General features: G+C 34.8%; 1 protein-coding gene across 1 annotated transcript; it reads left to right on the top strand.

The window, feature by feature from the left end:
* Positions 1–1,229: 1,229 nt before the first annotated feature.
* On the top strand, positions 1,230–11,858 carry LOC123540342 (uncharacterized). The gene is made up of 4 exons (XM_045325295.2): positions 1,230–1,383; positions 1,629–1,873; positions 11,079–11,261; positions 11,436–11,858. The coding sequence occupies exons 2-4, from the start codon at positions 1,645–1,647 to the stop codon at positions 11,633–11,635; spliced, it is 612 nt and encodes a 203-aa protein (XP_045181230.1). The 5' UTR covers positions 1,230–1,383; positions 1,629–1,644; the 3' UTR covers positions 11,636–11,858.
* The last annotated feature ends 6,147 nt before the right edge of the window (positions 11,859–18,005 follow it).

Here is an 18,005-nt window from a genome sequence, read left to right as displayed (position 1 = left end):
TAGTGTTTCTTCTTACGCATCCTTCTTTAATACGTAGCTGTGCCAAAATCTGTTTTAATGTCTTACAAAGACGCAGTTTTTATTTTTGTAGTTTTTTTTTTCTTTAGGTTTAACGCCGTTTTTCAACAGTATTTCAGTTATGTAACTTTTTTTTGGATTTAACGTCGCACCGACACATAACGGCGGGTAGTTAACCTAACGAGTGTTCCTGGATTCTGTACCAGTACAAACCCGATTTCCGCAAGTAACTGCCAACTTCCCCACATGAATCAGAAGCGGATGACGAATTATTTCAGACACAATGTCTCTTCTATCAAATCGTCACGGAGAACATACGCCCCGCCCAAGGATCGAACTTACGACCCAGTGATCCGTAGACCTGCGCTCTTCTTATCTGTGTAGGTAATTTCGGTTAACGTTTTTTAACTTATTTAATATAGATTTATTACATCTGAGTAGTAGTGATTGAAGTTGCTAAAAGTTCTTCTCCTCTTTTAAATATAAAATGAATCCTTTTCTTTTTAGTCATTTGATTATTAACAACTGCACCTCAGTTTGTTTCTTTTTTTTATCATGTATATATTTCTGTACTGACTATAATTTTTATCTGTGATATGTCTCTTATAATTCTGATTCTAGAATGGCTATGTACCAATTTGTAGCCATATATGTTTTAATATTGTTTTGTATATAGAAGAAACTGAAATGAATAATAAACTGCATAATCTTCGAGGATCTTTCCTTTCAATTAGTCAAAGGTCAAACTAGCACGACCAGCCATTGTGTGGCCTTAGATATTTGACTTGGAATAAAGACCTAACAATTTACGTTACCAAAAACGTACGTGTGTTTGTGTACCAGAAAAAATATAGTAGTTTAAGCGCCGACTTCTATTTGTGAAATGAAATTTGAACAAAGTTGTAGCCTCTTGTCCGCGTATTATAAGCCTCTATGAACTATGAATACTTATTCTTATCAACTTTGAAAAAGAAAGAATTCATTTCAAAATTTAGATTACTTTCTGTTAGCCTGCAAAGTTTAGCAGATTTTAAAACATTTAATTAAACGTGAATTGATTTTATAGCTCAGCAATTTGAAATAAACCAAATTTAGAATACTTAGTATCAGCAAGTGCTTCGTAGAAAAATGTATCAATTAAATGACTTGTACCTATACATAAAAACGTCCAATAGAAATATATAAGTAATCGACTACTTAAGTGAACAAATATTTTTGGAATATAAGGGTCTTCCAGTACTTGGAAGCGCGTGACTCATTATTAATTCGTTGAAATATGTATCATTACTTGTATAAATCAAAATGTCTAGCAACAGTTCATCAGAGCGCGTTCATTTCTGGTTCTAAACGCTTATCAAAATCAAAGTATGAAAACATCTATTTTATCATTTGTGTAATTGTAATTGAACATTTTGCGTTAATTTTGATAGTAATTGTTTAGTCGAAATCAAAACACTTACTTAAAATCTACTTTTAAATTAAATAGTTAAGCAACACTACTTTTTGATAAATATTAAATGATAAATCAGTTTTAAAATATAACATGTTTCTTCACGAGAAAATTCTTTAAAAAGAATGTTTATGGCAGTTGTTCCGATATTTTCCTGTAGGTCCTTGTTTTAGAAAATGGGAATTATAGACGATTGTTTGGCAGCATATCACGCGACATGTCCATGTCTCCATCAAAGCATGTCTTTTAGAAGATTTACCCGCATTGGACTTGGATTTCTGCTGCTTCTCACAGTACCTTTGCAGAGTGCAGGGATGTTTACATCGCACTGGGTATACAACGAAACATGTTCAAACATTGGTTTGGTTTATACCGAATGTGGCAATTCAACTTCCGGAAGCGAAGGTATATTTTCACATTTTTTCATAGTCAGTTGCTAAATACATTTATCAGTAGCACTTTGTTTTCACATTGCACTTAACTGTATCTTGAAACCACTTACCCCTCCCTCATCGACGTGGGTTCGAGCCTCACTCGGGGCGTTGAATTCTTCTTGTGAGGAAGCCAGCTGGCTTATGGAAGGTCGGTTGTTCTACCCAGGTGCCCGCTCGTGATGAAATAATGCAAGGAGGGGTGCTTTGGGTCTTCCTCCACCATCAAAGCTGGAAAGTCGCCATATGATTTATAATTGTGTCGGTGCGACGTTAACACCCCCCCCCCCCCCCAAAAAAAAAAAAAAAAATAGATAACTATTTTCAACACTAAACAACTTTCTAACGCTACCAGTAGCCTTTTCGCAATAACTTTCAACTGAATAATTTTTTTAGCAAATAAGAACATCGTTTGAAACAAAATGAATAATAAAATAAAATAAGTCTAAAAATAACAGATTTTGTTTCTAATCCGACAAAACCCCAGTTTTTTTCGCAAATTTAGCCAACAATTATGCTACAGCAGTAACTAACGTTTTCATTAGAAATGAATTTCGGATTTCTGTATATGCATGCTTCCAAAATCCGGCAAATAACTGTTAAATTGCTCATAAAAGCATTGCTTTATATTCCGAGAAATCGTTTTTAGGTGAGGCATGGTGCAGGGCGGTTATCCAAGGAAATTGTTGGCCATACCAAGTATTAAAGTAAATTAATCCTGATAGAACGTGATTGAAATACTTGATATATTTAAATATTCAATTACGCAAAGTCGAGTTTTAAACAAGGTTGAAAGTTAATAAGTTTTATTTGGTAAACACGATTATTGGTATAATACACGACAGGCATTTCATGCGTCAGAATATCACGCGCCATGTGGTTGCAAATTTTACATTTCCATTGTCCAAAGATGATGATAACAATTTAAATGTTTATTAAATCGACTGAGATTTATATAAGTAGCAATCAAATGGACGTTTTCAAGATTGGGAACGTTGACTTTCATATCATTATTAATTGTATTTATTGGATAAATTTTGCGGCTCTCTAAAATATCGGGACTACATCAAATAAGATACAAATTCCTCAAATTACGGAACTGTTTGTTGTTAGTTTTCCATCAATCAATGCCTAATATTCCTTTAACTTTCCTGAACATTTCACGGAATTATCTCCAGTAGTTATGGTCATAACAAAAACACACTGGTTATTCGGGTACCTACTCGTGTGAGCGATACCGCCCTCGTGTGATTTATGTATATGTTGGTGAACAGGAAATTCACATCTTTAACAGGTTATTATACCGTATTTAACTGAAGATTTGAATAGTTTTAGTATTGAATGTGTAAGATCATACCTTAACTATATCCATGTCAAATATCTATCTAATATAATCTGAATAACTGTGAAAAAATACGGGTTTTTTTTGCTGCGAAAATTAAGATATTTTAAGGCGATGGTATATACATGTATTTTCACGACTGATGGTATTATTTCGGATTATATAAGGAAATTTTTGCTAGAAAAATGAAAAGCAGTCATTCTATGTGTTAGCCGTTAATTTCATTTCACAAAAACTTGAATCACAGTAAAATTAGAGACAGTGTGTAGAAAAAAGATACCTCTGACGATGTATCATGGTACCACCCTCGTTGTTTCTGTCAATCGAGCGGATACCGTCCTCGTTATTGATATGAGCATTACATTGAGGCAGACTCATTTTCTAATTTAGCGATAACGTGCAATGACCAGCCAAGATAAAGATAAAACTTTGGTCTTTTATGCCCTCCAGCTACTGGAAGCAGCCTATCCGGAGAAAAACCTCACTTCGCTTCAAATTCGCTATCAACTTAGTAACAAGATCCATCTACATAGACACATTCTTTTGTGTACTTTCAATTGGATATTGCTTCCGTACATTTGGTATTGTTATTTAAGTTGTCACGGGGTATAAAATGTTCATAGCAAAAACAAAATTAAATTTGTTCAGAAATTCTATGATTTTTGTCAAATATTTCATTGCATGTTTCTCAGCTTCGTTTTGAGGTATAAAGCCATTAATTCGGTCGAAAATATGCTTCGTTTGAGTAAAGTGTAGTACTTAGTAAACAGATCCTTATTTCTCCATGTCTTGTTTTTCGAAAATTCGTATGGAACAAGTGCTTTAATCACACATTTTACTGCAAGAATACATCATGCACAGAGCCGGATCCAGAAATTTTTGACTGGGGTGGGGGCGGGGGTGGGGGAGGGGGGCACCAGTCTTGAACGAAGACATCAATGCCGAGGTGCAACACTGCAAGGTATTGGAGGGGTGCCTTTGCCCATGTTAGACGTTAGACAGGGGTTACGGGGTCAGGGGGCGGGTCAGGGGGACTCCTGGTGTCCTCTGGTGTAGTTTAGGTCTAAATTTTGAAGTATTGGAGGGGTACGATACTTCCCTCTCGATTCGGGGGTCAGGGGGCTCTCCCCTGGAAAATTTTGAAATACAGACCTGCATGAAATGGTGGCCTCTGGTATATTTCTGGGTCTAAATTTTGAGAAATAGTTATTCCTTTGCCAAATAGTAGGGTGCATCTTTGATGAGTATGTCACTTCTCGGCTAACTGGGGAGGCACGGGCACCCTCGGCCGGGCCCTGGATCCGGGCCTGATGCATTAAATGAGATGGTTTATGTTTATAGGCCTACACTCCACACTGCAAGTTTTGCGGATCGAAACCGAAAGTAGGGGTTTATTGTGCGGACATGAGCATATTTTAGGTTAGCAGACCACAACTGACTGGCATTTTACTAGGAACTGTTACACTTCCTCTTTATTTTAATCGTTACTTTAAGTTATGATAGAACTTTCATGAAAAAAAGGTGTTGGAAAAAGTGATGTTCTATTAACAGCTAGGGCATTCTTCATAGTACACAGTGGTAATGCGGTGGGGTCTTGGTATCCTCCCCATGATTTTTTGTATCTGAGAACAGTAAATGGTGCATTTTGGCGTGTATATGAAGCTAAACATTGCACGAAAACCTTATTCGTTCTTATTTTTTTTATATAAAATGTATTATTTTACTAGGTATGCGTGTAATATTGCACGTGCAATTTGTGGCTCATTGATCCATGTTATATGTGTGCAGTATTCAAAACAGATGGTTGGTGTTAACACATGGTCCGAGAGCTCACGGACTTTTATTGCAACAATTGAGGCCAAAAGAAGTTTATACATTTTTGGAAACAATACTTCATATCCTCCATGAAAACCCATTTCTTAAGTGTCAAAGCCGTGCCTATCTATATCTTGTTCACTTATGTTTATGATAGGGGAGGTAAAACACACTTGTAAAAATATTAGGAGGTAGGGTAAAGTTTACGTCTACCAGTTATTTCACTGATTAATTACAGTAACTATCTGATTGTCAGTAAGTGTATATATGTCCAACAATGATAGCAATAAGAAATTCATCAAAAAGGACTGATGGACAAACTGGATATTCAAGGTCAAAGGTCAGATTTATGTAAAAATCACAAAATTTTGCATTATTTGAAATTTATTTTTATACTTAAAAAATAGTTTGTTATCATAAGTCACTCATCTTTATTTATGTAATGCGTATATATCAGCCAAAATCAGAAATACAAATTTATTGCAAAAAGTCAAGGTCGATCCTGATAATTGAAGGTCAAAGTTCATTTTTATGCAAAAAATGTGAAAATTATTACCTTAACTTTTTCTAATCTGTTTAATATGTCTTCACATTATAAGTCACTGAAGTTAATTCGTTTTAATGTTTGTATGTCAGGCAAAGTCAGCAGTGCAGATGTAACCCCCAAAATGCCAAAAGTAAAGCTTATATCAAGGGTCAAAGGTCATTTTTTTGTGAAAAATCGCATGAAAAGCTTCCTGTTTTAAATATAACAGATACGTTTTAATCATTATAAATAACTGCTCGTGATTTATTTTAATGTATATATGTCTCACAATGTCAGTAATAAAGATATCGTCTAAAGTCAGCGTTCAAATGTAATATATTAAGGGTCAAAGGTCATTTTCAAGTAAGAGAATGAAAAAAGTAGCTCTTTAACTTTTCTCCTTATTAACATAATCTTGTCGATATTAGTCAATGATATCAGTTCAGTTTAATATGTTATGTAAATGTTAGGCGATGTCTGGTATGCACATATAATTTCAAAACATTCAAGTTTAACCATAATATTAAAGGTCAAAGGTCAAAACGTGAGTAAAATGTTGCAATAATATCACCTATTTGTAATATTTTTTATTGTTTAAAAGTATTTGTTTTGTCATTTCAGTAACTAATTGTTATTTATTTTACTGAATATATGTCAAACGATGTCGTGGAAGAGAAAGTATGTCAAGGTCAAAACTTGTATTAAAGGTCAGGGGTTATTTTTGTGTAAAAGTTCAAAATGTAGCATACTTACTCATTTCTTTGTTTAAAAATAGCTTTTTGTTATAATTCACTTTTAGCAAGTTATTTTAATGTATACATGTCAAGCAAAGTCAGCTATGTAGGTTTATCCTAAAATGTCAAAGCCAACCCTTTTATCAAAGGTTAAAGGTCAAATGTGTGTGAAAATTCGCAAAAACAGCATTTTTACAATGCTTTTTCTCAGGTATTTTTGTCAACACTAGTAACTGATCATTATTCATTTTAAAGTACATTAATGTATATAAAACAGATGATATCATTCTTCCTTGATTATGAAAAATTAGTCAAGGTCAAGGTCAAACCTGTCAAAGGAGTGGGTCTTCAAGAAACTCGCCATAATGGAAGGAGGCTTGAACACGTTGGGGAGCAAATGAAAAATCCTACGGTAAGTCTATACAGGCACCGTACGGCCCATAGCATAGCATGCATCCACCTCATGGGTAACTGCTTCCAAAACCAGTAAAGAAAAACTGGACAAGGTTCAAAATTTAGGCCTGAGGGTAAACAACTCCAATAAAAGAAATGAAAAAGACAGCCAATCTTAAGCCATTAAAGATAAGACGAGAGTACAAAGCCCTTGTGCAGGCAGAGAAGGCAAAGAGACTACCATCAGACCCACTCCACTCAAAACTCGAGAGCAGAACCAAGAAAAGACTGAAACGACAGAGTCTCAACCATATCGTCAAAGGACTGCAGAAAGGAAAATTAGCAGCACTACGCAGAGGCAGAGCCGCTTGTGCCCGATAAATGGGTTCCTAGAAAATGTGCTCCAAGATCAGATTGGTGGTGCCAGGAGTAGAAAAAAAGGGAAAACAACATCAGGCTCACCAACAATCTCTTACGCTAGAAATGATCAATGACCGCTATCCAGCACACTCTTGGATCCAAGAAGATACAGATGGATCAGTAAAAAAGCAGTGCACGGCTTTGACACAAGATGCGGCAGTGAACTGCATCGATTCGGCAGGTCGCTGGCATCTCCCCACAGCTTGGTCTCATATGGGATGTCTATTGGCCAAACTCTCTGGTGAACTTCTTCCAGATAGAAACCGCTCTGCAGGATGTGGAATTGTATTTGTTCCCCTGATCCGCACTGGCATTTTGGTGTCTTTGCAACTCCCCGCTTCTTCATATGTTTTCTCAGGCCGCCATGTCCAGTGCGCTGACGGAGGATAGTTGTTTGGTTGTCTCTGATTAGCTTGTGCAGACTGTCATTATTTGGCAGGTAGCCTCCATCACTAATGTTCTTCTGACGCAAATCTATTCTTCAGCAGAATCTGAGATTCTCTGTATGAAGTTGAAGGTTTGGGACTGTATTTATTGGTTGCTTCCTTTGCAAAGTTCGTCCGCAGCTTTATTTTCGGCTATGCCAACATTTCCAGCAGCTGTCTCGTTCGTTAAAATGTCTGATGGACCTGCTGAGAGAGCCTGAAGAGCTCACTTGGAGTCTAAAACAATAAAGAAAAATCATTGCAGAAGTGCTGCTTTTCTGAATTTTCACACAAATTTGACCTTTAACCTTTGATAAAAAGGACTGGCTTTGACTTACTACACTGCTGACCATGCTTGACATGTATTCATTAAAATAAATTTCTAACAGTGAATTATAACAAAAAGCTATTTATCAACAGTAATGAGTAAGTATGCTATATTTTGATCTTTTACACAAAAATAACCCCTGACCTTTAATACCAGGTTTGACCTTGACTTATTTTCTCTTCCATGACATCGTCTGACATATATACAGTAAAATGAACAACGATCAGTTACTGAAATGACAAAACAAATACATTTAAACAATGAAAATTATTACAAATTGGTGATATTATTGCAACATTTTACTCACGTTTTGAACTTTGACCTTTCATATTATGGTTAAACATAAATGTTTTGAAATTATATGTGCATACCAGACATCGCCTAACAATTACACATTAAACTGAAATGATATCATTGACTAATATCGACAAGATATTGTTAATAAGGAGAAAAGTTAAAGAGCTATTTTTTCATTCTTTTACTTGAAAATGACCTTTGACACATAAGATTACACTTGAATTTGTCTGACTATAGACGATATCTTTATTACTGACATTGTGAGACATATATACATTAAAATAAATCACGAGCAGTTACTTATAATGGTTAAAACGTACCTGTTATCAAACAGGAAGCTTTTCATGCGATTTTTCACAAAAATTTGACCTTTGACCCTTGATATAAGCTTTACTTTTGGCATTTTGGGGGTTACATCTGCACTGCTGACTTTGCCTGACATACAAACATTAAAACGAATTAACTTCAGTGACTACTAATGTGAAGACATATTAAACAGATTAGAAAAAGTTAAGGTAATAATTTTCACATTTTTGCATGAAAATGAACTTTGACCTTCAATTATCAGGGTTGACCTTGAAGTTTTGCAATAAAAGTTGTATTTCTGTTTTTGGCTGATATATACGCATTACATAAATAAAGATGAGTGACTTATGATAAAAAAAAATTTTAAGAATAAAAATAAATTTCAAATAATGCAAACTTTTGTGATATTTACATAAATCTGACCTTTGACCTTGAATATCCAGTTTGCCCTTCAGTCCTTTTTGATGAATTTCTTATTGCTATCATTGTTGGACATATATACATTTACTGATAATCTAAAAGTTACTGTAATTAATCAGTGAAAAAACTGGTAGACGTAAACTTTACCCTACTCCATAATACTTTTACAAGTGAGTCTTACCTTCCCTATCACAAACGTAAGTGAACAAAATATAGATAGGCACGGCTTTGACACTTAAGAAATGGGTTTTCATGGAGGATATGAAATATTGTTTCCAAAAAATGTATAAACTTCTTTTGGCCTCAATTGTTGCAATAAAAGTCCGTGAGCTCTCGGACCAACACTTTCAAAACATCATTATGATTGGATAACAAGAGATGTTTGTATAAGTATATATTCGAATTGTTAAAAGGAATTTTGCCATTACTCCAAACTGAATACTAGTAAACAAAGACATGCTAAGTTTCATGATATTGTTACATATGTACTAAATAAAAAACTGATGCCTTGCATAGGGGAAATATTTCGGCGAATGTCATCGACGTCTGCATTATGTCAACTTCGTTAAAATGTATTATTACCTTTTTTCAATTAAAACAGTATTCTGCAAAATGTTTCTTACTCCTTTTAAATTATTTTGCAGTTCGCCATCGTGATCTTGCGCTGAGCGCTTCATGCATCTCTTTCTCTTGCGAGCTGGAAAGCGCGAGGTAGCGATGGTGAAGCCATCGTGATTTCGCGCTGTGAACACTTTGCGTATTGTGGAGCGTGAAGTGCGAAATCACGATGGTGAAGCTAAACATCACGGTGGTGAAGCGAAAAATTTCGAGGAAAAAAAACAAAAAAAAAACAAAACAAAAAACAAACAAACAAAAAAACTCCATTTCGTGCTTTGTCATTTTGATCTCGCGCTTCGGGTATCGCTTTCCCATGACAGAGAAGCGTGAAAGACGAAGCGCGAGATCACAACGGCGATGTGCGAAACTATGAAAATTTCAGGCTTTAACATTAGCATTGGGCAGATTTCGTACCAACAGCATTGAATCATAAAACAAGTATTTAAACGTAGCGGGATTGTTGATATAATATTATCTAAACGACATCTAAAACCATTATGACACTGAAATCTTGTTTTGATGATTTTTAAAAAGGTTTTTAAAAAGATGTTTAAAGTTGCTTAAGGTCTTTCGAAATATTATACATATAATTTAGTATCATAATACGCATTGAAACTATTAAATCACCAGTTATAAAGAAAGAGCATATTTATCTCACTGTGAATTGGTTGTCAAATACTGTAATATCGTATGACTTGTACCGGTGTCAATAGCTTAAGATTTAACTAGGTGTAATGAATGGATTTCTATTGAATTTTATTTTCTATGGAATAATAGTTGATAATTTCATACACTTAAGTACAGTTATAACATATATCTATGATATCAAAGGCTGAGCGTGAAGCTATTATATCTTATTTTTTTTTATTTATATACCGTTACAATAGTTTCGCGCTCAATTCAAGATAAAGTAAATATGCGAGACAAATTAGGTCTGCAGTGTTATACAAAAAGTCATATTCAAAAGCTTTTAGCCTAAAAAATGTATTTTTTCCGATTTCTCAACCAACGTTTTATTAATTGTTAACACTGTATTATAATTTTGTACCATCAAAAACAGCGACAGGATGCATATAATTGAAATTTTATCAACAAAAATAACTTGCAATTACACGATCCATTCGTTTTGTAGTTGAGTATGCATAGTTTTACCAAGGAGAGTGCCAAATTCAGTTATCCCAGCTTCGGACAAAGAAAAATACGTCTCAAAAAGTCAAATTACACGAATTCAGTTACATTTCTTCAAATTTTGTAGTCATATCAATATTATTGAGGACTAATATTTTTACCCAGTGCGAATTAATGCATTTCCTCGAACGATTCTGTCTTTAAAATGCTCAACATGCTTAAATGTGTGTCATACGTTGGTATTGTTTTTATATACCGTATACAACCTACATGTATATAAATCACACGAGGGCGGTATCGCTCACTCGAGTAAGTACCCGAATAACCAGTGTGGAAAAGGCTCCCGACAGCGTTAGAAAAGTTGTTTAGAGTATTTCTTTGATATCACAAATATCAGATTATAAAATGTTAGTATATTCTTTTTAAGCGCTGAACAAGACTGCCTTTGGATTGCAAGTTGTGTCGTACATAATACTTCTGGCGACAGTGATGTTCTTCATCAGTATGTGCTGCGCCTTCGAAAGACAAGACCAAAAGCAAGAAAAGGATAAAAATGCTATCGCCAAGTTTTGTTTCCCATGCTTTTTGCCGACTGCTTCCTTTTTCGCAGGTAAATTTCTTTTCAGTTGTTTGACATTTGATATGTTCTCAAGAAAAATACACCATGCGATTCATCTATTTATCTACATAGAATGATGTTAGCATAAACCTCTTTGCGATCTGATTAGTTTATGTAATATTTCACACATTAACATCATGTCTAATTACATGTTTTCATTTTCAGGACTTTTTAACTTCGTCAGCTGCATGGTTGTTAAGAATTTATCGTTCGGTGAGTCTTATGAGTTTGGGTACTCATTTTACCTCTGCCTGACAACCGGTGTGGTCACGGCTTCAGTTTCCTTACTGTTCGTCATAGGCTATTTTGTTCACACCTACGCAAAATCATGTGTGTGTCGATGTCATGCGGAAGAACAGACGTGAGTGGGGTCCATGGTGACGGAAAGGGAAATCAGCAGAAAATATAACATTCTTGCTAAATACTTATAAAAGTTCTTTTAGCAAATTTATTTTATGAACATTTTAAATGTGGTCAAACGCATTTAAACATTTTTGTTTTCGCTTTAGAGTTAGACCCCTGTTAAAATTTGGTGTTCGATTGTTAAACAAAATGGCGTAATTATCTTGATTAAAACACCGAACATTATTTCAGATTTCAGTGTCTTATTTATAGTTTTAAACTCACATTTGATGGATATTTAGAATACCAAAAGACAAGTTTTGAAACCTATTATTATTATTATTATCATACCATATTTATATAGCGCCCGTTCCGTGATAAACACGTTCAAAGCCGCTTCACATAGCGCAGAGGCACTCACTCAGGGTGCCAAAATTCAACCACTAGACACAGCGCGAACTGACCAGAGGGACAGAATGAGACAAAGCCCTCAGAACACAGAGAGAGAAATCCTTTTACATACAGGCCTGTCCGGCTAACTTAACCTAACTCTGCGAATAGACAGTCTGCTTTTTTGACGTGCCCGGTGTATAGCACTGTGTTGCATTTTTAAACAACTTTTACCATGCTGTTTTTATAAATTTTGTATAATTTACGATATTTCCTCAAGCTCAAGTAGAGACAAATTTCAAAGTGATGGCCATTGTCCAAAATGTTTGCAGAGAATTCATTATACCATTAATTTTGATGAAAGATTCGACAAACTATTGATAAACAATTATAAAACACAAAATAAAACTGTCAGTATTATTTTTTTCAAGGGTGCCTCAAGTTAAAGGATTTAAGGAGACAGAATTTTAACTCCAACATTGAAAAATTATGGTCGAGTCCTGTGGGACTGTTTAAAATTTTGCCACTTCTTTCAAAAATAAGCTTGGGACAGAAGTAAGACCTACGTACATTTCCTCCACAATATGTAATCTGAAGAGTAAAGGCAAAATAGAGAAATTTTACCGCATGTAACTCGGTATTTTTAAATCTGTCTAACCCTGTCCCATTCTGTTTCAGAGGTAAATTCACTTTAAACAGCAAGAAATCGCTTATCAAAACAAAAATGAAAGATTCCAATTTTGTTCTATAAATCAATAATAAGTATTGATAACAAAAGGAGCATAAGGATAGAAATTTGATCATAGTGGGGTTTTTAAAGATGCCCCCCGCCCCACACACCTTGAAATATTTAAGTCAAAGGGAATTGAATACTCTTTAAAAGAACGTACACTATAAGGTATCTAATACGTTAATTAAATATCAAGTTTTCAAACTATTCCAGGAATATGTAAAACATTTTTCTAAGTACTTCTTTATAAATTTAACCTTCCTGGATGAAATTCACTGAAAACTAAAAATAGCAAATTTTAACGTCATAAAGTAATAAGTTACGACGAAATAGTATAATACATTGCCTATACCTAGATTTTTGAATAGAAGTGGAAATATTTGCGTTAAGTCCCATGTATAATGCAGACTTGGCCACACCCTCATTCAATTTCTGATTGATCTACCTCTATCTGTACCCGTGCCAGAGAATTAACAAGAAGCATGTGAGACGATGTTTTGATTTAACTATTAGATTGAAAAGCAAGATCGACCTTATATGTGGCAATGAAATACGTTGTAATATCCATCCTTCCAGTCTTGAAGAAAAGTGGGTTAGGAACAACCAGTCAGAACGCTTATTGGAATTTTCGTATTTCGTCGAAACAATTTTTCTCATTTACTTCTTCATTTAGCTATAATTAGAATGTATGTAATAAATTCAGCGAGTGCATATTATATATGGTTAAACACGTATATCAAAACGTGAATAGAATTATAATGAGTTTAACTGCAAGTCCCAAGGTGGATGGAAAAGCTGTTGAGAGGAGAAAGTCCAGTATGATAATTTTACGAAAAGGAAATGTTGCCGTTTTATACACGAAAGAAGTTCATAAATTATAATACTTGTCTCTTTGTTTAAACTAAAAGTTACGCAATATACAAACAAAAAACTTAAGTTAATTAAGCACATCGCGTATCTTATCACAAATTATTAACTGCTTTAGAATAAGTGCTGATAAAAATCTTTACTGCAAAGCAAACTGTTTCTACAATTTAGCCTTGTAAACGGAAAATTACTGAACCAATATTGACATTCATTGTGTATTCTACTGTACATTCTTTATAGCGTATAATGAATGATACCTATATTTGTTGTCATATCGGAGATGAGATAGTATGTTGCATACGAGTCTCATATTAAAGCTACAAAGTGACAAGGCTATAAAATTTGAAGCACCCTTGGAAAGAATATTTTTTTTATTATGAAATGAATTTGGACGAGACGGAGTGTCATGCGCAAGAACCAGGTCCCTAGGTCTAAGGTCAAGGTCACACTTAGAGGACAAAGGATACAAGAATGAAAACTTTGTCCGGAGCATTTTTTGATTATACACTATCTAGAGGTCTTAACAGAAAGTGAAGGTATTTGTTTGACATCTCACAAACTTTGAAGTGTTCAGTGTAATTGAAAATAAACTTTCGATTTGTTGTATCCGTAGTATTCTTGCTAGGACCTCTTAGATTTGTTCAAATGGTGGCACATGATTTTTCACGTTTTTCATACTAAACACAGCTGTTACCTTTCATGATTTTGAGTGACATACATATTTTGAAGTCCAAATAGTCCATTTTGACCACTAGGTCAAGGTCAAGATGGCAATCATGAGACGTTTTTTATTTCGTTTGCTCCGCACTTTTTATTGTATATTTAATAAACACAAGAATATTCTTATGCAGTCTTGCAAAAGTTGAGAACTAACAAAGACATTTTTCATCGACATTTATGTTTGAGTGTTTATACAAGTGAAATTCACCACCATGAAATTACTTCGTACCTTTCGTACACAACCGATATTGAACTGGGTGCAACCATTTCGTACCCAGCGAGAGGAAAGTAAAAGTGAGATCCACATACAGTACAACCTCTCCAGAACAGCCCTCTCTTAAGCAAAAACCTCTCTATAAGAACATCATCAAAATTTGCCTAAACTGAAATATACTATTAAATTCACCTCTCCAGAACAACAATCTCTACATAACAGTCAATATGTTTATCTCCCAAAGGGTGTTGCTCTATAGAGGTTGCACTGTACTTCTCAAAACATTATCTGAAGTTAATTTTTTCTACTTCTCCTATCAAAAAGAGGTGACGTGCATCCTCACCCTGGACCAACATCGAGAACTAACCAAAATAAAGGAAGACAACCTAAATTTTTCATGTACTGTTTGTATGAAAGGCGTTGTCTCCACTAGTAAAGCAATAAGCTGTACTTTGCGTGAGGGATGGACCCACATAAAATATACGAAGTTTATTTCGAGAGATAGGTACTATAAAAAAACTTCATGAATGGCTCCGTAGACTTTGATTTTACTTGAAGAAAGTGCAATGGTGTTTTCAAGAAGAGGGAAGTGATACAATCAACGGTGATGTTCCCAAATCTACATATACTGAGACGTCAAGTAGCAACCCTGGAAATTTTTATTTGAACTGTTCGGGGCCTCCGTGGCCGAGTGGTTAAGGTCGTTGACTTCAAATCACTTGCCCCTCATCGATGTGGGTTCGAGCCTTACTCGGGGCGTTGAATTCTTCATGTGAGGAAGCCATCCAGCAGGCTTACGGAAGGTCGGTGGTTCTTCCCAGGTACCCGCTAGTAATGAAATAATGAACGGAGGAGCACCTGGGGTCATCCTCCACCATTAAAGCTGGAAAGACGCCATATGACTTATCATGTTTCGGTGCGACGTTAAATCCAACAAAAAGGTTTGAACTGTTCATATTATGAGGCCTTCATTTTATTCACAATAATTCGATCGTGTGGTCACTTCTACCCAAAATACCCAGTATACAGAATTTCATGACCAAATCAAATATTGCAGTGCTCACATTATCAGAAACTTGGCTGGACTCATCCGTCACGAATATGGAGGTAGCGTTGGAAGGGTATAACATCATAAGAAGAGATAGAGACAGAACTGGAGGAGGTGTTTGTATTTATATTCGAAACGATCTGGTAATGACTTATACATAAAAAAGTTAGAAACGTGTTAAATAGAATTTGTTTTACCTAAAATAAAACGTATTCTTGTAGAATGTTGCTTTAGACCACCTAAGCAGTCTGACTTCATTGAACTCTATGAAGAAGTTTTAACCAAAATAAGAAATGACATTGAATGGTACATTCTTGAAGATTTCAATATTTGTTGTAAACAGAAATATCTGTGTTATATATGAAATTTGAGAACGTTTAAGACTGTTTGATTCGAAACAAATTATTGAAGATCCTACAAGGGTTACTCCCTCTTCCTTTTCTATTATTGATCTTATTTTATGTAGTCATGATGGGAAAAATTCCCGGTCTAGTACATTACCTTTTGGGCTGAGTGACCATCTACAAGTGTTCTTTACTAGGAAAACAGTTAAAGTTCAAATTAGTAACAGTAATAATTATGTAACTAAAAGATCTCTTAAAAATTATTCTAAAGAACATTTTTACAGCATCTTAGAATAGCCAACTGGGATAGTATTTTTGTCTAATAGTGTAGATTCTTCATGGCATAGTTTTAAACAGATTTTTCATAATGTTTTGGATATAGTAGCACCAATGAAAAGAGTGAGACTTAAGCAGAGGTCTGAACCATGGCTTACATCCAAATTTTAGCACTTATTAAAGAAAGAGATACTTACCTATATATGTTTCGCAAAGATAAGAACAAACCTGACTATATATCGTATAGTAAATATAGAAATATGGTCCAAAGAGAAATGAAAAGGGCCTAAAGTCTATTTTTTTTTGTCAAACAAAATTGAAGAAAATAAAAATGATCCAAAAAGCGTTGTGGAAACAGCTTAAAAATTTAGGTTATAGTAATAAGTCTACAAATAGTCCGTATGATATTGAAAATGAAATATGTTTCGCAACAAAAGCTATCATTTTTTCGCATTGAAATCTGAGTGGAATTAGTAAAACATCTCGGCATGGAACTTGAAAATTGCAATAAGTGGCTTATTGATAACAAACTCTCTAAACATTTGGGGAAAACGGAATGTACAGTATTCTCTTTGATAGTAAGAGAAAGTTAAAACAAGTACAATAATACTCTATCAACTGAAGTATAATTCAGTCACAGAAATCTGTTAAGTATTTAGGTCATGTTTTAGACAATACTCTGTCTGGTAGCACATGTGCAAATGATATTATTAAGAAAGTTAATTCAAGACTTAAGTTCTTATAAAGACAAAGTAAGGTCTTAGATTTTAACATGAGGAAAACTCTTATATAATGCTTGTTTGACCATGCCTGTTCTGCATGGTATAATGGTTTGTGTACAACCCTTAAAACTAAACTTCAAATGGCAAAATAAAGTCATCAGATTTATGCTGAATGTGTCTGCTAGGATTTAACTTACAAATTCGGATTTTCAAGGGCTTAGTATTTTGAGAATTGATGATCGGGTCATGCAGTTGAGCCTTAATCATGTGCATAAGGTATGTTTTGGTAAATGTTCCAAAATATTTAAATTTTCACTAAGAAATTAGACATCCATACATACGGTACAAGGAACTAGATGCCCACGGGCAACATGTAGAGCTCGCCAGGTGTTAAAAGGACTAACAGCACCATGTTTTGACATTTGATCTCCAAGTATGACCTTGACCTTTGAGGTAGGGGTCTGGGAGTTGCACGCGACACTCAGTCTCATCACCAACAGTGAAAATTATCTACAGAATATACATTTTAAGCGACCGCGTGCGAAACTTCCCTTCGAGCATTTCCACACAGGTCTGATTTGTGAATACTTTTGCACATGTATGTGCAAAACTGTCAACTACGGTAATCTGTCTGTAGTAAATGCAGGAGAAAAGCCGAGTTCTTGAAGTACTGACCAGATGTTGTCTGTGTGTTATTACGTTTAGAGAATAGACACAAAACGATATGGTACCTGGTCTTCGTTGTCACTTTGACATTTTAGAGACACTTGTGTAATATTTTTAAAATATTTTGAGCAACATGATCTGGTATTTTAGAAAATTGTATTATTAAATAATAAACAATTCTTTTAACATTTTGGCAGTTTCTTGGGTGGTCGTTTAATACAATGTCTACTGGAGAGTTAATGCAATGTAAAGGTGGTCAGCATCCAGATTTTTTTAGCTCACCTGTCACATAGTGACAGGATGAGCTTTTGTGATCGCCCTTCGTCGGTCCACAATTTCCTTGTGAACACGATAGAGACCACATTTTGTATTTGATTTTAATCAAACTTGCACACAACTTGTATGGGCATAATATC

This window comes from Mercenaria mercenaria, chromosome 16 (genome assembly GCF_021730395.1).
Source record: "Mercenaria mercenaria strain notata chromosome 16, MADL_Memer_1, whole genome shotgun sequence".
NCBI lineage: Eukaryota > Metazoa > Mollusca > Bivalvia > Venerida > Veneridae > Mercenaria > Mercenaria mercenaria.
The sequence above is the reverse complement of the archived record's forward strand: the minus strand, read 5'-3'. Positions and strand labels throughout refer to the sequence as shown.